Source organism: Pezoporus occidentalis, unplaced genomic scaffold (genome assembly GCF_034315485.1).
Source record: "Pezoporus occidentalis ecotype Australia unplaced genomic scaffold, CSIRO_AGI_Poc_V1 ctg200, whole genome shotgun sequence".
NCBI classification, from domain to species: domain Eukaryota; kingdom Metazoa; phylum Chordata; class Aves; order Psittaciformes; family Psittacidae; genus Pezoporus; species Pezoporus occidentalis.
Window position 1 is genome coordinate 1,093,052 of NW_026913857.1, and position 23,106 is coordinate 1,116,157.

The following is a 23,106-nucleotide window of genomic DNA, read 5'->3' on the forward strand; positions in this document are numbered from 1 at the left end:
ATTGGGGTGGCCATGGGGGCTCTCCAGATGGGCAGGAGAGCAATCAGAGCAACATGAAAACCCAGCCTGAAGTACTATTACTGGAGCATGTGGGTTATGCTCATAGCTTTAAACCAGTCAAACCTGCATGGAACCATTAAGCTATTTACCCCTCAAAACAGGTGTTTAGACACCGGCCAAAGGATCAGCCTCTGACCATAACCTGGTCAAGTGCAGAGACCCTCCAGGGTTCAGGTTTTCCTTAGATCTAGTTGCAGGGGGGTGTCACTGGCACTAGAAATGCTTTCTACTTCATACCACCTATGAAACAGACTAATGGCATCTGAGTTTTTACTCAATGAAATAACATCTCCAAGGAACATGGACACTTTAAAGGCCACAGCTGAAACCCAAGGGTAGCTTTTGTGAAGAAAAGCATGTTTTTCAGTTCTCTCCCTCTTCTGAGGTGTTTCAAAGCTCTCAACAGAACCTGCATTATCTAGGAAACCACTGGGTCTGTGGAAGGAAGAAACGTCTTCACTTCATCCCCTGTACAGTGAAGGGTAGTAGGTAACAAAGGATCAAAATATTACCAAGTAATCCCATGAAGGTGAGAGCGTGAAAAGCTCAGGGTGAGCAGTTTGAACCATTTTACCTCTACAATTAATTCACATTGTCTCCTGTTTTGTGGCCTTCTCTCAGATAATCATCTCCTCAAGCATTATGAAGAGCTAAGCAACAACCTTGCTTACTGAAGAATCTCCTGCAGAACTGAAGGGCTGCTCAAAAACACATAAACCCGAAGCAGAGGAGGGGCACCTGCTCTCCCCACACCCCCAGAAGAACCCCTGGTCCCATGTCCTCCCCATATTTGTTCCCAACAAGCACCCAGTAATAGACCACATAACACACACACACCCCCACCAAGTCCTTCCACCACAGACTTCCACCCAGGAGGCAGGTCTGGTGCAAACAGAGATACTCTGCACACCACAGGCAGCTGGGCAGGCTCACAATACTCCCACAAAAGCTGGCTTTACCATATATTCCAATGTTTCTAACTGTTCCTTCCCCTTGAAGCGTCAGATTTTTCTCAAAGACAACACGACATTGAACTACAGTTCATGTGATGGTTTGCTGGCAATTTCTTCTATTTTTAAAACCTTAGTATCTTTTCTTTAAAAGGAAGACTCACTCTGAAGTTTGCAAGGGCACCAGTTTGCCTCAAGATTGTGCCTCCTCCTTTGCCCAGAAATAAGAACACAAGGTGCAGCCTGATGCTTGTTTCAGGGAGGGAAGAGACGAAGAAAACATCATTTGCCGATGACACCAAGCTGTGTGGTTCAGTTGATACCCTGGAGGGAAGGAATGCCATCCAGAGGGACCTCGACACGCTTGTGACGTGGGCTGATGCCAACATCATGAAGTTTAACCATGACAAGTGCAAGGTCCTACACCTGGGTGGGAGCAATCCCAGGCACAGCTACAGGTTGGGCAGAGAAGAGATTCAGAGCAGCCCTGAGGAGAAGGACTTGGGGGTGTTGGTTGATGAGAAAATGAACATGAGCCAGCTTCAGTGTGCACTTGCAGCCCAGAAAGCCAACTGTATCCTGGGCTGCATCAAAAGGAGCGTGACCAGCAGGTCAAAGGAGGTGATCCTGCCCCTCTACTCTGCTCTTGTGAGACCTCACCTGGAGTATTGTGTGCAGTTCTGGTGTCCTCAACATAAAAAGGACATGGAACTGTTGGAACAAGTCCAGAGAAGGGCCACGAGGATGATCAGGGGACTGGAGCACCTCCTGTATGAAGAAAGGCTGAGGAAGTTGGGGCTGTTCAGCCTAGAGAAGAGAAGGCTGCATGGAGACCTCACAGCAGCCTTCCAGTATCTGAAGGGGGCCTATAGGGATGCTGGAGAGGGACTCTTCATTAGAGACTGTAGTGACAGGACAAGGGGTAACGGGTTAAAACTTAAACAGGGGAAGTTTAGATTGGATATAAGAAGGAAATTCCTTCCTGTTAGGGTGGTGAGGCACTGGAATGGGTTGCCCAGGGAAGCTGTGAATGCTCCATCCCTGGCAGTGTTCAAGGCCAGGTTGGACGAGGCCTTGGGTGATATGATTTAGCATAAGGTGTCCCTGCCCATGGCAGGGGGGTTGGAACTAGATGATCTTAAGGTCCTTGCCAACCGTAACTATTCTGTGATTCTATGATTCTACAAAAATCTCACCTGAGTCATCCATGTCCAGTTAAATGAAGAGCACAGGAACACCTTGAATAATAGCATCCCTTTATTTGCTGACACCATTACAAAAACTGATTACATTAGCAACAAAAAAAGAAAAAAAAAAAGGAGTGCTTACTTGAGGTTGAAGTCAGAGGCAGCTAATCCCAAAAATGTAATTAAGTAGAACAGTGTACAACATCGGTATTAAAATGTTATATCACATTGGTGACTTTACCACATTGGAGTTTTCTGAACAAGTTTTATTGAGCAAAATAAGATAAAAGATTATGTGTTTACTGTCTCTCCAGGAATGTAAAGGTCTAATTATCCAAACAGGTTTGTTTTTATTATAAAACTAAACTCTGGAGGTGTCTACAGAGCTGGGTTTTTCTCTTTAAATCAGTAGTCTAACAAGGATTAGAAAAGACAAAACTCTGTTCAGTGTTTCTGACGAAGTAGAAAGGGTGAAAACATAAATAAGGCTTTAATTTGGCAAAATATAATACAATGCCTTCTGCTATCCTCAAATTAACGATTCCCCAGTGACTTCATTCTGCAAAAGAAACACAAAACTCCACATCAGCCGAGCAGTTTCCAAAGGGCAGTGCTCTAGCAAATCCACCAGCACTTCAGCAGCTCACTCCAGCTGCTTCATTAGCTTCAGCCCACAAAAAAAGTCCAGAGGAACAAGCCAGGATGGTGGAAGCATCCCAGAGCAGAGGCCAAGGCACAGTTAGTACCTTCCTCCCACATGCACCAAGCCCATCCTAGGAGACTGGGCTCACCCCACCATGGACACCCTGTTACCAGCTCTGCTGCCCATGCTGCATTACAGAGCCAGCAGCAGAAAAATACCTAAATTATGAAAAAGCCAAGTCCCCATCCTCAGCAGATGAGAGGCAGTTCTGACACTTCCAAGAGCGGCATGTTCTGTGACAAGGCTTTGCTGTCTCCCAAACTGAACAGTCCACAGCCTGCCTTCAGACGTGGCTCTCAGCTCATCTGGTAGAGGCTGCACCACCTTCCTGAGAAAGTTTCATGTCTCAAGTTTATCTGACCATTAGCTAGCTCTGGGTCACTTAAGTTTACCAGCATGATGCAGTCAACCACAAAGGCTCAGGTTTCCAAGATGGCTCTATATTAAAATAAAAGCCTTGTTTGTCTATAATTGGATAAAGAGCTCATGCCAGACTGATGCTTCAGATACTCATATCCCCATGACCACAGCAAGCCACTGCTGTTAGCTCAGCAAAAGCCCTGCGGGTTACTTTATATCCCCCATCCCAAAACAATCAGAGCATGGAAGCATAAACATTTTGCTTGTCTAGCTGGGATGAAGGAAACAAGGCACAAGCACTGGGATAACAAAACTTTGGGAAACCTGCTGCATGAAGTAGCAGGTAATGGAAGAGAGCGATAGAGAGTTACATGCCTGGAAAGGGACATGGGGATGTGAGATTAGTCCCAGCTAAATGAAGCAGGAATTCAGAGAGGAACAAATCCAGTGCCTACTAGAAGCTTTTGATGATGTACACACAGGAAGTCTCAGATTTTGAGACCTGACTTCTTAAATCTGAACAGGGTCCCACCATCACGGACCAGTGTCCTTCCTGGCAACCATCCACCAGTTCAACTAGATGGCCACCAGGCAAACCTACCTACTAGCTGGTAGTGTTCTCGTCCCTTTGACAGCATTTGGCTTACTGAAACAAGCAGTTTCTTGAGATGACCTACATCCTGGTTAAGATTCACTGCCACATTTAGCCTTTTATCAGTCAATTCCTGGAAGAAAAAAGAAAATCATTAAAAACTCATTTACAATCTAATTACCAAGAAAGCCTAGAATTAGATCCTCAGTATAAAATTACAATTCCTTGCACAGATGGAAACAATTCTTGTAAGTCAGAGGGTTACAGCCACATTTAAAGAGAACATGGTTCAAAGTCAAGAAGCTATTTCCTGTTCCAGGGAATTACCTGTGCACATTAAGCACCAGTGAAAACACCATGACCTCCGGCTCCCACCCTCCCTGCTCAGGACTACACTTCCTCCTTCCAGCTCCTGTGCTGGTAACCACAGCTGATCCAGCCTCAGCAGTTATTTGCTGAGTTATATGCCCCACATCATCACAAGCCTGGATGAAAACCCCATCCAGACAAGAACACATAGCTTGTAGCAGTGACAATGCACCTAGTGGGGGGGGGATGACTTCTGACCCCACAGCTGTAACAACAGGGCTGCCAGACCACCAAGGACCTGGTCTGTATGAGGATCTGCATGCAGGATGGTGTCCTCAGCAGTACATCATATACAAGCACAAGGTAGCTCCAGCTGTGAAACTATTTGAAATAGCTTGCTGGAGATGCACACCTTTCTCCACCATAGTGCGCCTGTTCAGGCTCAGGACATGCGCTGCTGCTTACCACCTATCCCACAGGTTCATTCTTTGCTCTGAGCCCCTGGGAAATTCCTGCTTGCCAATGAAACCTGGCCTTGGATGAGGACTTCACAAAGCAGTCTAAGCACCAATCAAGATGGAGAAAAAAAAAGAAAAAATGCTACCAAGAGCTAGAAAACTGGATTCCTGCCCTGAAATTAAAATGCTGAGCTTGTGGTTTTGTTTTTGTTTTTTTCTTCTTCTGAAAAACAAAGTGTCTTTAATGAGTTCAACAGTTTATTAATAGAGAAGTGTCCCAACTTAAAAAGGACTCTTTCCCTCTTGCCTGCCCTCCACCCCAACACAAGTCTTGCAGACCTAACAGTGATATAATCCCTTGTTTATTACCTTTATTGATCAGCTCCTTCAGAGCTAACTCCCCATCTAAAACACACTGCTACTCCTTATTTGGCTCATGATACAAATGTGCAGATAACGTATAGGAGAGATTTCCCTTGCAATCTAACAGCTCAAAATAAGTACCTCTGCCTCAGGGTCAGCAATACAGAAGTACCCAGTTCTCAACACATGCCCAGGGGTGTTCAGAAGTGCACAGCATCAGCCAACCTCCCTCCAATAGCAAGCTGTTTTAGTAACAAAATGAGACTGATTGCATAATGTTGTTGCAAATCTCTCCCTGGAGTTTCAGGGAAATTAGTGTGAGTTCAGAGAGGGCCACTTTCCCAGCTCCCTCTTGGCTGGAAACGCCTCCAGACTTGCTGTAATGCGGAGCGAGCAGTAAATCAAACTCAACCACCTGTACTATTACAGAAACTACTCTGGGCTCAGGCAAGAGAACAAAGCAGTATATTGCAAAGGTTTTTACTTGAGTGCAACCGGTAAACATTTTTCTTCTGTGGAAAAAAAAAAAAGAAAAAAGCCACCACCAAAATAACAAGAACACCAAAACCAAAAGATAATTGGGAATCTGTATTAGGGTAGCCTTAATCTATTTTACCCTTATTAGAGTACAAAATCAGGCCTGTCAAGACTGAGACTTCATTTAGCAATCTTACACAGATTGATAAAAGTGGAAAAGCAAATGCAATTAACATCCCAGCACATGAATGAATCACAGGGCAGACCAATAGTGCTAGGGATGAAAGTGCATGTGCATTAGCAGAGAAGCAGCAATGAAGGAGCCTTTCAATTCCCTGTCAGCCCTCATCTCTGGGAACAGCTCTTCTCTCTCTTATTTACCCCCTTCTGTTTTGTGACTTCACTCCTATCAGGCAGTGTTTACTCATGAATTACAGATGCATCCCCAACTCTCTGGGGCCAATCCTAACTAGATCCAGACAGATCTGGGCTCAACACAGTCAGACCACGGCTTCTGCTAACCCAGGAGTGCAAGGCTGTGTTACACAGTCCTTGCTGTTCCCAAGCCCCATGCTCCCCGAGGCTCAGGGCAGGGCATGTCTTTGGGATACAAGGATGAAGAGAGGAAGGGGATGGTAGTAAGGAAGCCCCTATGATCACAGACCCAGTAGCTGAGACACATACTGAACTGACAGATTCCCCTCCACTGTGCTTTACATGTACAGCATTTTCAGCTTCCAATGATGGAGTGTTTTACACTAAGATTGGGGGGAGAGGGAGAAAACACATTAGATTTCATATAAGCCTCAAAGTAAGTTTACAGCCTAAGCCAGCTGCTGAATATAAATGACTTCCTTAAAGCATACTAAAAGGCACCCTTTAGTCATCATCTAGCCCCATAAGTGACAAGGAAGCTGATTAGAAAAACCAAATGGTCTATTTTTAAATAGAAAGAAAAGGAGTCTAAAGAAAACAAACAGAATGTGTTTGAGAGTTTACACAAGCATCACTTCTCAATTTTGTGGGTTGGTTCCAGTACTCAGAAGGAACAAATACACTCATTTTTGAGCATGTGTTTTCAGGTCTTTTAAAAAAAAAAAAAAAGACAAGACAGACACTGTTGCTAGGTGGAAGTAGCTGGAAGACTTTCTTTTTTAATCTGAGAGCTATTTTAAGCTGGGGTTTTAGGCTTCTAGGCAGACAGCTTTTGGTTTTGCCCCTCCCTAAAAAAAAAAAAAAAAAAGGCAACAAAAAGGGCTTGAGGAAGATGATAAAGAAGATGTTCTAATTCCAGCCTCTGCCAATGGCTACCTGTAAGGAGCGCTGCATAGACAATTAAAGTATTTTTACTAATGAAGCCTTAATTACAGGTTTATTAGGACTGGTTTTCCACACTCTTCTTCAGAATAAAGCAATGGATATTCTGGAGGAAACCTGGTTAGGGTTCCACAAGGTGCCCACACAGCTACAGCAGGGCAACTCATAAGCCAGAGGGGTTACAAAGTTAAGGCTAAAACCATTAAACTAGCACACTCAGGCCACTGCAGGACATAACTAATGACATCTGGCTCAGGAGTATCACCAGTCACAAAGCCAAACAGCTGATCACAGTATCACAGTATGCTAGAGATTGGAAGGAACCTCGAAAGATCATCTAGTCCAATCCCCCTGCCAGAGCAGGAACACCTAGATAATGTTACACAAGAATGTGTCCAGGCGGGTTTTGAATGTCTCCAGGGAAGGAGACTCCACAACCTCCCTGGGCAGCCTGTTACATTGTTCCGTCACCCTCACTCAGAAGCAGTTTCTTCTCAAGTTTAAGTGGAACCTCTTGTGTTCCAGTTTGTACCCATTACCCCTTGTCCTATCATTGTTTGCCACTGAGTAGAGCCTGGCTCCATCCTCGTGACACTCCCCCTTTATATATTTATAGACACTAATAAGGTCACCCCTCAGTCTCCTCTTCTCTAAACTATACAGACCCAGCTCCCTCAGTCTTTCCTCATAAGGGAGATGCTCCACTCCCTTAATCATCTTCGTTGCCCTGCGCTGGACTCTCTCCAGCAGCTCCCTGTCCTTCTTGAACTGAGGGGCCCAGAACTGGACACAATATTCCAGATGGGGTCTCACCAGGGCAGAGTAGAGGGGAAGGAGGACCTCTCTCGACCTACTAACCACCGCCCTTCTAATACACCCCAGGATGCCATTGGCCTTCTTAGCCACAAGGGCACAGTGTTGGCTCATGGTCATCCTGTCGTCCACTAGGACCCCCAGGTCCCTCTCCCCTACACTGCTCTCTAACAGGTCGTTTCCCAACCTATACTGGAACCTGGGGTGTTCCTGCCCAGATGCAGGACTCTACACTTTCCCTTGTTATATTTCATCAAGTTATTCCCTGCCCAACTCTCCAGCCTGTCCGGGTCTCGCTGGATGGCAGCACAGCCTTCTGGCATGTCAGCCACTCCTCCCAGCTTAGTGTCATCAGCAAACTTGCTGATAGTACACTCAATTCCCTCATCTAAATCGTTGATGAATATATTAATAAATCATACCGGTCCCAGTACTGACCCTTGAGGCACTCCACTAGTTACAGGCCTCCAACTAGACTCAGCCCCATAGACTACAACTCTCTGGCTTCTCTCCTTCAGCCAGTTCACAGTCCACCTCACTACCTGGATCATCCAGACCACACTTCCTCAATTTAGATGTGAGGATGCTGTGGGAGACTGTGTCAAATGCTTTGCTGAAGTCAAGGTAGACCACATCCACCGCTCTGCCATCATCCATCCACCGTGTTATTTCCTCATAAAAGGCTAAGAGATTGGTCAAACATGATTTCCCCTTGGTGAAGCCATGTTGACTGCCCCTCATAACCCACTTATCCTTGATATGCCTTAAGATGGCACCAAGGATAAGGTGTTCCATCACTTTCCCAGGGATGGAGGTGAGGCTGACCGGTCTATAGTTACCCGGGTCCTCCTTCTTGCCCTTTTTGAAGACCGGAGTGACATTTGCTTTCCTCCAGTCCTCAGGCACCTCTCCCGTTTCCCAGGACTTGGTAAAGATGATGGAGACTGGTCTAGCAATGACTTCCGCCAGTTCCCTCAGCACCCGCGGGTGCATCCCATCTGGACCCATGGATTTATGGATGTCCAGATTGCCCAACTGGTCTCTAACCCATTCCTCATCGACTAAGGCAAACCACTCCATTGACCTGACTTCATCTAAGGTCTCAGGGGTACAGGGCTCTTCAGGACTGCCTGCAGCAGAGTAGACAGAGACAAAGAAGGCATTCAGTAACTCTGCCATCTCTGTATCTTCTGTCACCAGGGCACCCATCCCGTTCATCAGTGGGCCTACACTGCCTCTGGTGTTAGTTTTATCTGCCATGTATTTGAAAAAGCTCTTTTTGCTGTCCTTGACCCTTCTCGCCAGGTTTAATTCTAAGGAGGCCTTAGTCATCCTAGCTGCCTTCCTACATCCTCTAGCAGCAGCCTTATATTCCTCCAAGTGGCCAGCCCCTCCTTCCATGACAGCACTACTATTTTGACATACCACCCAGGTAAGCCATAAAGTCATAGCAGGGAGCAAGCAGTTTGTCACTGGTTTGAGGAGGGTTTTCTTTTCCAGCTTGCTGCACATAGGGATACAGAGCACTTGATTGCCACCATCACAAGCTGGCCTCCTGCTGGCAGCACAGGAGAGGGCCCAGGAAACCAGCTCACAAGGCTGGGACATCCATGGCCCAGCTGCATCTCTGGCTCAGTGATGCCAGTGGCTCAGTGTGGGTATGGTGAGCCCACAGCACAAGGGCTGATCAGCACCCAGGACCAATTACTCTGAGAAAGCAATTTCATTTCTGCTAATGACTACAAAGGCAAAGGCTTTTCTACAGTACACCTCGGAGGACTCCTAGCTTCATCTTGCAGCTGACAAAGCTTCTTACTTCCAGCAGCTAAAAGTCGATATAAATTGTCCTATCAGCAAGTGCTCCTCTCCCACCCAAACAGCAGTGTTTCATTCCACTCTGGACATCAGAAGAAAGCGGGTGATGAGTTCTATTGACACCACATAGCTGCGTCTGCTTTAGCCTTCCCCTGGATATACACACCAGTAGTTGCAGTGCTCAAGTCTGTTGTTTACAGCAAGATTTTGCTGCTGGACCACATCAAGGTCAGCACAAATCCCCAGGAGCCAGTACCAGCTGAAGTTGAAATCTGGCACCTACTAGTGGCTAAGGACAGCCTCTTGCCCACAGCTGCAGATAACCAGAAGGGTCAATGCTCTGGCAAGAGCCACTCTCTGCCCTGGTGTTACAGAGCATGTAAGACTGCCTTCTTTCTTTGGCATTAAAAATGTCAGCAAACCCGACAGTTAGTATTTGAAGTTCATTTAGTTACCAGCAGATTTATTTTTAGCCTCCCTTCTTGAAAGGGACAAATCTGGGGTATTCCCCATTTTGCTTAAACCACAAAACTCACTGGAAGCTCAGATCTCATGTCTGTAATCTCTCCCCTTCTTCCTTACAAATTTGAGCATTGAGAAAGAGGTCACAATCAGGATGACAGCAGAACTCCCAATGCATCCTTGGGATACAGCTCCAAGACACCATCCTGACAAGCTGTAGGGCATGAAGTTTCATCAAGCCTTAATTTACCATCAGTAGCACACTTTCTGTTCCCCTCTGGCAAACCTCTCTTCCCAAAGTTCATAACTTTGCATGAGATTTGCATTGCCCCTGAGAATAGGCTCAAAAGAAATACTCACCGACTCTGTGCAAACATCGCTGTTTTCAATAACATTGGCATCCCCAACAACTTTTCCGATTTCTCTCTCAAGAGATGCCAAAGACTCCTGGGCCTATAGGGGAAGGGAGGAAAGAAATGAAAGAAATAAGAAAACCCACAAAAAAATAGCAGAGGTACAGCAAGTAGTGAAGGCTGAGAAGCAAATCCCCATCTCTCCAAGAGCCCTACAAACACAGAAAATCACTGTTTAGGAAGAAATCTGTTTCATACCCGACTTGCTCAGGGAACCAACACATTTGCCAAGGTTGACATGTCTCTTTACAATCCGCATGTTGCATGTCAGCCTGCATGCATTTGAGAGCAATTCTATGGGCAAGCTTTAATAGTCTCATGTCAAGTTAATAGGTAAAAACTGTGCAGACAAATTATCTGTGCAAGAATAGCAGGTCTCCAAAAGCCTAATATTAGATCTGCATTTATACAGAATATACCATGAACCATGCTCACTTCATATGTCAGCTTCCAACATAACTGTCCTGAGCAAAATGTTCTAAACACATTATTACAGCAAGTCCCCTTTACCTTCTCACTTCCTAGCACTGCTTTTGCGATCATCTGTCCCTGTCCCAAGACAAGACTGGCTCCTCCAACAGCTCTTACCACTCTAGTGCTGTAAGAATACAGCCCAGTTTCCTTACTGTGCAGAAGGAACAAGGTGTTATACAGTCTGGAGTCAGAGCTCCGCCCCTCTGCAGGCTATTCTTGTCTCCATTTATCAATTCTCCCATGAGAGGTTTGAGAGACAGCACTGAAACCTTTCATGCTTAAAGACTTCCAATTCCAATCTAACTTGCAAGAGCGGCCATTGAGGAAGAGCAGAGGTAACCCACCTGCTTGTCTCATCAAGCTTGCATAGAGCTAACCTTAAAGATTTGCAGTCTCCTGGGCTATAGCCGATTTATAACCACATGTAAATGGGCAGCTGTAAACAGTTGTAAAAGACAGTTGTAAACCAACTTGCAACCCACTGCCATTTGAGACTGGATTGTAAAGTTTCAGGCTGCTGGGTGGGGTGGGCTTTTTGTGAGGCTGTTGATTACATTTACAGCTGCAACTGTTACAGGTCTCTGCTTACCTTGGGCAAGTCACCAGCTACCTTTTGTCTCTCATTTTGATCAACTTTGAGCTTTGATAGTGTTTCATTTAGCTGTGTTTTCAGCTGCAAAATAGTAACAAAGAAAAATCAGTTTCCCCTCACACACACACACTGAGACTTCATCTGTCTGTTCCATGGATGATCCCAGTGCACACTGACTGCAAAGGGAGTTAAGGTAACTAACAATTATTGCACACACTGGATTAGTCAACACGTATGATGAGGTTTGCAAGGACAGTCAAAGAAGAGAGACTCCATCTGTAAAGATAAATGTAAAGAACAGAAACTACAGAAGACAACATGGTTGGCATCAGCTTCATTATGCAGTTTTAACTTTTAAACTGTATTGCCAGTAGGAATATTGGCAATATTGACAGTACATAAGCTTCTCCAGCACTCTTACCACAAAAGTCAGCCCAGACTCCAACTTAATTCACAGCAAATATGCAAAAATGTAGCTTGCCATCTTCCTAATTCAGGCTAAACAGTAACTTTACTGCCAAATAAACTAAAAAGCTCTACTTGTCATCTTAATAAAGCACCACTTATTATAACTATGTTGACTTATCCAGTCTGTTGATGTCACATCAAGGCATGGCTCACTGATGGTAGATGAAACTATATTAAGCTTTTGATTGTGTTTAGATTCAACCAAAAAATGTGAAACTATTTCAGTCAAGAGGCCTGAACACTTTCTACCGGCTGCCCTTAATCTACAGCCTTCTAAAGGATATAAACATTTTTTTAAGGAATATTTCAATTGCTCTTCAACACAGCATAAAGAACCAGCCACAGCACTTAAGGCTTGAGCCTCAAACAGGAGTGCTGACAAGAAGCTCAAGTGCCAGTTTTGTTGGATTTGCGCTTCTGAAGTGCACTGTGCTAATGTTAAGTATTTCTGCTGCCAATCTTCTTGGGAGCCAGCAGGGGATTAAAGAAGTGAACAATACACTACTCAGAGCCCTGAGTTCTCACTGATTTCAAAACTACATGTTCTTTTTGTCTCACCCTTGGAACATTTTCCTCTTCAGAGCACCTGGACTGGTGGATGCTGGCTTTCCACATTTTGGGAAAGCACTGCATTTTCAGCTTCTCTCCTTGTTAGTTTTATAAATTAGTGGGAAACACATTTTGAAATTCCATCGTTTCTATTCCCCAACCTCATGTCTACTGTAAAAAGGCCCCTAATATAGACTGGACAGCATTCCCAAGATATTTACATAATAGTTCTTTACCTCCTCACACTCCTACCACACAGCATCACCAGACTGCAGCATGAAGTGGCCCTAGCAGGGAGCTCAGCTTTTTAAGCTGTTGTTGTTACAGACATAATAGATTGTTGCCTCTTTTATTCAAGAGGTTGGTGTTCACTGATTAACACTAAGATATGCATTCAATTCCCATTTCCTCTGCTTTCAAAATGAGAGGCTTTGGTGGCTGATGCAGGATGCTAATCAATGCTGTACTAGACTTGCTAAGTATACTATTAACTTAAGCAGATTGTTAGTTATTGTGGGGGGTGGTGGTGTTTTTTTTTCTTTTTAAATTGACTATTTTAATCCATTTACATTAGTGGCAGCACCTTGTTGAAATCAGCAGCTCAGCCTGCAGTGACAGGTTGTCCCATCAACTACTTTAAAACCTAACAAAGACTTGACAGGGACAACCCTCCCCAGTACCAGCTCAAAAGCAAGAAAGCACCATTCAAACGCAAGCAGAGGAAGGATCTGACCACTCCTGCAGCCCTACGGCATTGAAAAAAGTGACAGGGCTCAAACTGGAAAACCATGCATCTTTGGGCCTACAGGTCTGGCCTCAGTTAACCCAACTTCTTGAGAAATCATGGTATAGAAGTATTGGCTGAAGAGCATTTCTAGCCAAACATGCTGTAACACAGTACATGCACCAAGCCAGCACAACTATTCAGCCACATCAGGATGCCAGGTGCTGAATGGCTGGATACTCTCAATCTGACATTGGTTTTGACTAATACAGAGGAGGATGAAAAAGGCTCTTCAGAGGCAGGACATGGATACCACAGCTGCATCCTCCAAAGCTTTGGAGAAAAAAAAAGCAGAATAGCATAATCCTCAAGTTGAACTGACGAAAGCACAACTTTTGTTGGTCCAAGGACATTACATCTGCTGTTGCATATATCTACACTGCAAAACATTGATTCTCAAGAAGTTTTAGGAATGAAAGTCTTACAAACTTTGGAATAAGTCTTAAGAACCAGACATGCTATTGTTAGGAGCAGAGAAAGAGACAAATTGTAAAAGTCAGACTACATAAATGATTGCAATGGACAAAAATATCAAGCTGAAGAGGTTAGCAGAACAGACAGGATTTGAAATAAGTCTCCGTTTCGTAAGTATGCTGGGAACCTAGTTTGTGCCCAACGGAGAACAAGCTTCTTACCAAATTTAACTCTTCATTCTGTCTTACTGCTTCAGAATATGAATCATCAAGTTTTTTCTGCAATTCAGTCAACAGATCTTTGAGCTGAAATGAAGTTTAGAGTTTTAGGATTTGTCTCCTTAGGACGCCCACTTTTCTTCTGCTCAGTTATTAGTGTGTCGGTCTACCCTAAGGTCACAAGCATACAAACTCCTCAGCCACAGGGGCCAAGCATTAGATTAGTTTGCCAGGCAGCTGAGTAACCAAAAAGAAAAAGAACAGTTTGGTCAATTATGTTTACCTCTCTGACTTCTGACACATAAGTAGATCGTTCTATTTCTGCCTTTTCTAGTTCACTTTCCAAATGTTCTCTCTCTTTTTTAAGCTAGAAACAGAAAAAACAGAGTTAAAACAGGTGTTTTCAATGCTTCTTTGCAGTATCATTTTCTTGATTTACAATTAGCTATAAACTTATATCAAATATTCCATGACATTTAGAAAGCATTTCAAATCCAGTGATTGAATAGCACATATTTTACATTTTTGAAGTGTAACAGTTTAAAAGAAAAATAACCAATCCTGATCATCAACAAGAAGTAAACTGCTCAAGGTCCACAAGGAAAGAGCCCCAGCAGGTCAGTACAGAAGTGAAAAACAGGACAATTTCTAGTACACATCTTCTCTGATTCTTAAAAACACTTGCCAAAAGATTCAGTTTAAACTGCAGCACAGGCTGCACTACTTGCAAGAGAGAAGTCCTAGGAAGTTCAGAATTACAGCATAAGCCTGTATCATGTGTAAGTAAGAGAAAGCTTCAAAGAAAAACCTGCACGTACAGTTTCAACTTCTTTGAGTTCTTCCTTTAACCTCTCTACCTCATGCTCCAAAGAAATGACTGAAGAACGCATCTGCAGTTTTCAAGAAAGATAAATTTAGTTGGGCTGGTGTAAGACAAACTCTCCATATACACACAAGCTTGCTTCTACGATTTAAGCATATTAAGGATGAAATCAGATACTCAAATAATGCAGTACACTAAATCTCCATTAGAATACCTTTTCTACCTTCTCCCAGTATAAAAAAGTTCTTTTGACATATTTAGGGCCCAGGTGCTTGAAAGATTTGCAATATAAGGACTAAGCCAATTGTCCATTAGCCATAATAAGGGAAGTCTCTTTCCTAGATAGGGAAAACTGTCTCCATCCTCGTACTGCATGTAGACAAAGAAACCATATTTAGCTTTATTAGAGGCTGCATACATGCAGCAGATGATAGCACATCTATAGTTGAAGATCTTACAGCCTTTTAAAGGCCCCTCAAAGATGATGTTTGTAAGTCCCTATCTGTTTGCTCCAAGCTCAAACTTTGGTACTCAAATTTACTAAGCAGAAGTACTCTAGAAATAATTCGTTGAGAAAAAGCAGTTTGACCTACTTTAATTCTAGATCAAAACAAACATAAAAAACTTCTTTCTTACCACTTTTCCTAGCAACAGAGCCCTCCTAAAAAGGAGGGTTTTGCAGGCAATTTCAAACGTAATTAGCCGACCATAATGGATTAAATAGCATTTTAACAGCTTCCAAAAAATTCAAATTACAGTCTGAGTTGCCAGGATCAGAAATATATATATATATATATATATTCATTCCTCAACACATTAACGGGGCACATGCACAGTCCTGAATCTTTGGATTCTTATCCCACCATCATTAGTATCACCAGGTGCAATATTACTGGCTGCTTCCTGTATCACCGGCAAAGGACTGACAGAGACGTGTCATAACAGTCAAAGACCTTATACCTGTGCTGTTCATTTGTTCTTGCTTCTCTAAAGACAGCAACAGGAATAGCCAAAGTCTAAAGACATCAACAATTCCTCCACTTTTTAGGGTTTTCTTAATGAAAATGCATTCCTTGGAAAATTAAAAGTCACTCTTAGCATGAAACTCAGAATATGAGCACCAAAAACACTACTGTTGTAAGGAAGGATCGTTATTATATTGGTTGCAGACTTCACCTTTTTCATTCCCAGATCACACACACATCAAACCAGGCAGCTAGGGCTACTCTACACCTGGCTCCACAGTGCTCAAACACTGTTAATTCAAGCAGAAACTAGCTGGCTACTGCAAAAAGCAGATCTTCAGAAATACCTGTTTAAGTTCCTTCTGCGATTCTTCAACTTTTATCTTCCATTTGCTTTCTTCTTCTTCCACACTCCTCTGTAGCCTTTGTAAAATCCCCTCCTAAAAAGAAAGGAGAGTTTGAAAGCTTGTAACAGAAGAAAGGCATCTTACAACATCACGAGGCAGAGGCAGCCAGGCATCCTGCTTACCGTCTCTGCCAGAACTGACTTATATTTCTCACACTCCAGTTGCAGCAGTATGTGCATTTCCTCGGCCTCTTTCAACTTCTGCTCCATAGCCTAGCAAAGGAGAAGAGGGACAGGAAGAGTCATGCCTCAGTGACAGCTCTGAGTTCTATTATTAGAATTATAGAACAGTTAGGATTGGAAAGGACCTTAAGATCATCTAGTCCAAACCCCCCTGCCACGGGCAGGGACACCTCACACTAAACCATATCACCCAAGGCTCTCTCCAACCTGGTCCTGAACACTGCCAGGGATGGAGCATTCACAACCTCCCTGGGCGACCTATTCCAGTGCCTCACCACCCTTACAGTAAAGAACTTCCTCCTTATATCCAATCTAAACTTCCACTGTTTAAGATTTAACCCATTACCCCTTGTCCTGTCACTACAGTCCCTAATGAAGAGTCCCTCCCCAGTGTCCCTGTAGGCCCCCTTCAGATACTGGAAGGCTGCTATGAGGTCTCCATGCAGCCTTCTCTTCTCCAGGCTCAATAGCACCAACTTCCTCAGCCTGTCTTCATACAGGAGGTGCGCCAGTCCCCTGATCATCCTCGTGGCCCTTCTCTGGACTTGTTCCAACAGTTCCATGTCCTTTTTATGTTGAGGACACCAGAACTGCACACAATACTCCAGGTGAGGTCTCACGAGAGCAGAGCAGAGGGGCAGGATCACCTCTTTGACCTGCTGGTCACGCTCCTTTTGATGCAGCCCAGGATACGGTTGGCTTTCTGGGCTGCAAGCGCACACTGAAGCCGGCTCATGTTCATTTTCTCATCGACCAACACCCCCAAGTCCTTCTCCACAGGGCTGCTCTGAATCTCTTCTCTGCCCAACCTGTAGCTGTGCCTGGGACTGTTCCGACCCAGGTGTAAGACCTTGCACTTGCCATGGTTAAACTTCATAAGGTTGGCATCAGCCCACGTCACAAGCGTGTCGAGGTCCCTCTGGATGGCATTCCTTCCCTCTAGGGTACCAACCGAATCACACAGCTTGGTGTCATTGACAAACTGGGCCCAAGGTCTTCATTCTCACAGTCCCTGCATCTGCCTTCCAAGACTTGGGTGGTTTGGTCAGAGCCTTTGCCAGTGAAGACCAAGGCAAAGAAGTCATTCAGAACCTCAGCCTTCTCCAAATCCTGTGTAGCCAGTTCTTCCGTTAGCTTCCTGAGGGGGCCTATGCTCTCTGTAGTCTGTTTTTTATTTGCTATGTACCTGTAGAATCCCTCCCTGTTATCCTTAATACCCCTAGCCAAGTTTAATTCTAACTGGGCCTTAGCTTAGCTTTCCTAACCTGGTCCCTGGCTTCCTGGACAACATCCCTGTACTCTTCCCAGGCCGCCTGTCCTTGCTTCCACCTTTTATAAGCCTCTTTTTTCATTTGAATTTTCCTCAGCAGCTCCTTTTCCATCCAAGGACATCTCCTGGCCCTCGTGCTTCACTTCCTTCTAGCTGGGATGCAACACTCCTGAGTTTGTAGCAGGTGATCCTTGAATATCAACCAACAGTCTTGGGCCCCCCTGCCCTCTAGGGCTGTATCTCATGGAACCTTACGAAGGAGGTTCCTGAAGAGGCCAAAGTCTGCTCTTTTGAAGTCCAGGGCAGTGAGCTTGCTGCATGCTCTTCTCACTGTCCTGAGGATCTCAAATTCGAGCATCTCATGATCGCTGCATCCAAGGCTGCCCTGGAGCCTCACATTTCCAACCAGTCCTTCCCTGTTGGTGAGCATGAGGTCAAGCATGGCACCTCTCCTTGTCGGCTCCTCTGTTACTTGCAGAAGGAAGTTGTCTTCTACACAATCGAGGAACCTCCTGGATTCCTTGTGCCGGGCCGTACTGTCTCTCCAACAGATATCAGGATGGTTGAAGTCCCCCATGAGAACAAGGGCCTGTGAGCATGAGGCTTTTCCTATCTGTCTACAGAGTGCTTCATCTGCAGGTTCTCCTTGATCAGGCGGTCTGTAACAGATCCCCACAGTAATGTCTCCCATATCTGTTCTCCCTTTAACCCTGACCCACAAACTCTGTTGATTGCTCACCTGTCCCCAGACAGAGTTCCATACTCTCCAGCCTATCCCTAACATAAAGGGCAACTCCCCCTCCCCACCTGCCAGGCCTGTCTTTTCTAAAGAGCCTGTAACCTTCCATTCCAACACTCCAGTCATAGGAGCCATCCCACCATGTTTCTGCAATGCCTATTATATCATACACCTATCTCAACAAGCAAGCTGGTATCATTCATTGGCAGGTCTGCATTTTCAACCCATGCAAAGACATCAGGAAGTGCAATGTTCACATATAATTCATAATTACAAATTTTGTGAGCTACTGCAATAATTCTGAGTTGCCTGAAAAAATTCCAACAATTACTTGAAAAAGGGAACAGGGATTTTGAATTTTATAAGTGTGTTCACAACTCTACACAGTGCTTTTTGAAGATGTAAATACATTTCTGATTTATGCTTTGCAAATATCTATACAACAATTTTCTTGTCACCTGTTTGACAATTTGAACAGAGCACAATTTGCAAGATTTATACTGAAAGAAAAAAAACACACACACGGAAGCTTTCCACTGTTCATGCCTACCTTGATCTCTTCAGATCCTGAAGCCTCTCTCAAGTATTCTTTAGCCATCTTTTCAAACCCACATATCCATTCACTGTGGCTCTGTTGAAAAATGCATTCTGTTAAAATTGAGAGTAACCTCAATAAAACTACCTTCAGGATATCTGCCTCCCAACTGCAGGCTTACAAGCAGTGTTTCAGTCCCCCAGTTCCCTGGAGCTAACACGCATCCTGACAGTAGCTGTTCAGCTAGTATCGCACACAGCCAAGCTGACAGTCAGCAGGCAGCAATCCAGCATGAGGTTGAGATATGTACACTGTACAGGAGCTTGAAAGTACCGAAACACAACTGGGTGACAGAGGTCTTCTTACAAGGGTTGGGAACTGACAAAAATTTGAAGACTTAAGGGAAGTCTTTAAATCTAGTTGAAGAATTTGAATCTATTCCAAAACCCCTAAGTAGTAAAGCACATGCGTGCTACATAATTCTAGGGACCTCACTAGGAAGACTATTTCGTAACCTTACACAAACCCAGTCTTTTTAAAGACTCTCTCTAGTTCATCAAGAGACTAACTTTAGGACATTTGAGAATAATTTTAAATAGGAATATTCAAAACCTCTAGACATTACAAATAAAATGCAGACCCCATTTGTCCCACCTCACATCATTCACACAATCTAAACCACATGAACCCAGTGCACTCCTCCTTTGCCAACAACTGAAAACCACAAAAAATATAAAATTAGAATCAGTTGTTTTCAAAGGAACTTTTCCAAACAAAACAAACCCTCCTGTACTCTATTAATTGGCACTGAGGCAGCACAGCTCCTCTGAAAAGGGGGCCAGCAGTTATCTGCACAGTCGCTGGCAAAGATATGGATCCCCATCATGTCAGACAGTGAGCAAGGAAGCAGCAGACCTTATCTCCCCCTGAAAATTTACTATCTCAGACACAAGATAACACAGGTGGATAAATCAGATACTGGAGTGGCAAAAAATCACAAAATTATAACAACTTTTATTTTGTTTTTAAAAAGACTTTTCTCGAACTGCCTGCAGCCTTGCTACTGGCAAGCACAGGTATTACCTGCAGAAGATACTCATGTCCCACTGCAGAAACCCTGGAGAACGGGCTGTAGGGAAATGCTCCAGCCTGCCCAGTGCAGCAGGACCAAAACTCCTCAATGCCAGCAGTAAGGTAGAAGAGCCATTTCTCTTACCACATTAGAAGGAAGAGAGACTTTCGGGAACAGCTTCTGGAGTAGTTCACGCATCTCTACCTTGGCAGCTTCCAAATGCTGCTGCTTCTCCTAAACCAAGAAAAGGGCTCAATGTAAAATTGGGAAACATACCCCACTGACCTGGCAATAGCCTCTTTATGTCTAGAGCACTTCACTTAAGCCAGAAAGTAATTTTTTTAAGTGAGAAAGGCACTACAGTCTCTGAAATTGTCAGTAAATTGCCTCAAAAATTGACACTGAATTGCTTCAGAATTTGGCCTTCACATTTGCTCATGCTCAAGCTTTTATTTTCTTAAGTTCTCCAATCTAGCCTGTTTGTACAGAAATTACACCTTCACTTGTTCACAGCACAAACTACGCTGTGCTGAGTAACTGCATCACACCAACCCTGCCACTCAAGTTAAGCAATCTCAAGAGCAACAAACTTGCTCAATCAATTTTTGAAAAATCCACATTAAAACCATTTTAGGTGGGGAAAAAAATCACCATAAATTGACATCACCAAATAAATGAACAGAGAATTGAAGTCAAAAGGAAAGTTTGTGTTAATGCACATTTGAACCAGGCCAAGAAAGCAAGACTATCTTCTAAATATTATTTTTAAGTATTCAACAGGGAGACCGTTACATGCTTCTTCCCCAAGCTTGGATGCAATGGAAATAATTATTAGAGCTGTGTGACAATCTCCAGGTTTTCTTTGTCATTGTTCTGCAAACATAAGCACACAGAGCCAAGGGCACCACAGATCTATTGCTCCATTTATTTAACGTTAAAAGCAGACCAGCCACAGGACATTTGCTTGCAGTGCTCGTGGCAGATTGGTTTAATTTAGCTATATGACACTCAGACTCCCAAGTGAGAAAGCCTGAAACCCTGCATAGAAGGTAGCTTTCAGCCAAAATTCTTCACTAATATTTGGATTTGTGTTTTTCTTTCACATGAGTGTTGTTGCACCTTGCTGCTCTGAGTTCCTCTGCTGCAAGAGATCGTGGCATTAGTAGGCTGAGATTCAGAGACAAACGAATAGGAGACATTAGGTTGTGAAGCTGTGCTAAGTGTGTTAGCTTTCAGCAATCTAGGAACCACCAAGAAGTGGCAAATGGCTGTTTGATGAAGTCCTCCAACTGCAAGAGAAAGCAGGCAAGCATTAGCACACAGCAAAAGCAGGTACACAACTTCCCTGAATGCAGGGCTGAGCGAAGGGCAGAGACATCTCCAAAACACAGACGCACAATCCCAAACCAGAGCTCCTCTGCTTCTAGCTACCTGACTTGAGAAGGGGTTTTTAAAGTTATTTTGATCCTTTTTCTTTTTAATTCTGCACAGTGGCAATTAGCACCAAATCAGGCTCACAGTAAATGCAAGCTCATTCAGAGCAATTCACACCATGTATCATATTGAACACTGGCTCTGATGGTATTTGAAGAGCTTCATGTGCCTTCAAGAAGGAAATTCACAACTGTGGTGACACCACTTCCCTGAGAAATTCCCAGGGTTTTGTGTTTTTTGTTTTTTTTTTTTACAGTAATTTAGTCCTAGTTCTTCCAATAAAGGTATTCCAGCACAGCAAAAGCCCAACAGGAGAAAGCAGGTTGCTCACCAGCAGTTTTTATTCTAGAGCTTCCCACAAGTAAAAAACAGCTCTAACAATTATGCAAACAGAAATTAAAAAAAAAGAAAAGCATGCCCAGAAGCTAAGGAATAAAAGAAACCTAAAGACAACAGTAAGAAGCAGAGGTGAGAGTATATGAATGATCACCCAGAACAGACTATTTAAATTGCAGTAAAAGTTAAATGCCTCCAGTTCATGTAAAAAACCAGCTGCAGATCTGCTTCTAGCTTAATGCATCATTTCTAGCAGTTAACATTACAACCTTGGCAGTCTTGTTCACTTTGTCCTGCAGCAATTTTTCAGTTGATGCCAATGCTTCCATTGCTTTCCAGTTTTTCTTCCGAAGGTCCTAATCATTTTTAGAAAGAATGATTTCAGTTCAGCCAATATGCAAACTGTTTCCGCTTTTACTTCAGAGATATATTTTCCATTACATTCCACCATTTGCATTTAAATGCTGGTTACTGCAAGATGATTTTGCTGGGTAAGACGACATACACTAGCAAAAATAAGTGTGATGCTCAAAGAGTTTGAGTGAAAAAGGGTGGGGAAAATGACAATTTCTGCCCAACCTGCCCCCATCTCCAAAACTTATCCAATTGTTACTGTAGAACGTAGCACTACAGCATCCCCATACTTTGACTGCACTTGTAAGAAAAATAAAGAGGGAAGTTCTCAAAAGTAGTGAGGAACACAGACACCAAACCACAGATTACACAGAGTGTTAGGCATGTTGCATTGCAGAACCCAGCATGGATCCAAGAATACACAGAGGTGTACACATTTATGCCCTGATCTTGCAAACAGATCTACCCATGTAGATCCTTGGGCCTCGACCCAAACCTACTATGCCAGGGGCTCGTCTCAGAAACACAAAGCTCAGAGCCTTGGTTTGCAGATCTCTCCACTGCTCCCAAAGAAAACCGGTTTGCTGCTTCATCAGCCCTCCTGGGAGGTTCTGGGATTTCGCCAGTGGCAAGCATACCCCAGACCTGCATGGAAACACCACCATGCTGTGCTGCACTCCTGCAGCTTTCTTGGCAAGGTCATCAAACGTGTACTCCACAAGACGTCAACATGCAAGCTCAGTTATGAGGTTGCGAGCCCTTATAAAAAGAGCTTTGCAGCTCTTATCTAGGAAGGATGGTGGGGTTTGTGGGGAGGAGATTAGAGGGCTCAGGATTTAAATGAACTTTTTTCCAACCCTTCAAACAGTCTGCTTTAGCAAAAGGCTATTTTGAAAGGCTGTATTTTTTTAATTCACCACACAAAGTGGCATCCAAATCCTAGTGTGTACCTACACTAGTTTTACTTTACCTCCTACTATTTGCCTGCTACCCTAGGAGCTGTTTCACAAGACATTAAACAAAGTTGGATAAAATTGCGATGTGGAAAGCTGGGACCTACAGGCATGGTCTGCCTTTAATAGCAGCCAGATTTCTGCCTGCACCACAAAGGGTAATTAGACCTTGTAATTCCCCAGGAAACAGGCATGCATATGTTCTACCTTTCCAGCTCATCCATTTTCCAAGACTACTCAGCCATTTCAGCCCTACTT

The 23,106-nt window shown here is 43.9% G+C and overlaps 1 protein-coding gene across 11 annotated transcripts in view; it reads right to left on the minus strand.

The window, feature by feature from the left end:
- Nucleotides 1–2,254: 2,254 nt before the first annotated feature.
- Nucleotides 2,255–23,106, minus strand: part of KTN1 (kinectin 1) — an 87,782-nt gene continuing 66,930 nt past the window's right edge. For 4 of the 11 annotated variants that reach the window (XM_062618420.1, XM_062618417.1, XM_062618415.1 and 1 more), the window contains 12 exons: nucleotides 21,811–21,897; nucleotides 19,916–20,005; nucleotides 18,715–18,795; nucleotides 16,096–16,185; nucleotides 15,914–16,006; nucleotides 14,597–14,668; nucleotides 14,062–14,145; nucleotides 13,782–13,865; nucleotides 11,343–11,426; nucleotides 10,227–10,319; nucleotides 3,862–3,985; nucleotides 2,255–2,756 (listed from right to left, as the gene is read on the minus strand). In XM_062618420.1, coding sequence (XP_062474404.1) covers nucleotides 2,752–2,756; nucleotides 3,862–3,985; nucleotides 10,227–10,319; nucleotides 11,343–11,426; nucleotides 13,782–13,865; nucleotides 14,062–14,145; nucleotides 14,597–14,668; nucleotides 15,914–16,006; nucleotides 16,096–16,185; nucleotides 18,715–18,795; nucleotides 19,916–20,005; nucleotides 21,811–21,897 — 987 coding nt within the window. In that variant the 3' untranslated portion in view covers nucleotides 2,255–2,751. The remainder of the gene's footprint in view (nucleotides 2,757–3,861; nucleotides 3,986–10,226; nucleotides 10,320–11,342; nucleotides 11,427–13,781; nucleotides 13,866–14,061; nucleotides 14,146–14,596; nucleotides 14,669–15,913; nucleotides 16,007–16,095; nucleotides 16,186–18,714; nucleotides 18,796–19,915; nucleotides 20,006–21,810; nucleotides 21,898–23,106) is intronic. The other 7 variants (XM_062618423.1, XM_062618422.1, XM_062618418.1 and 4 more) reach the window with 3 other exon arrangements.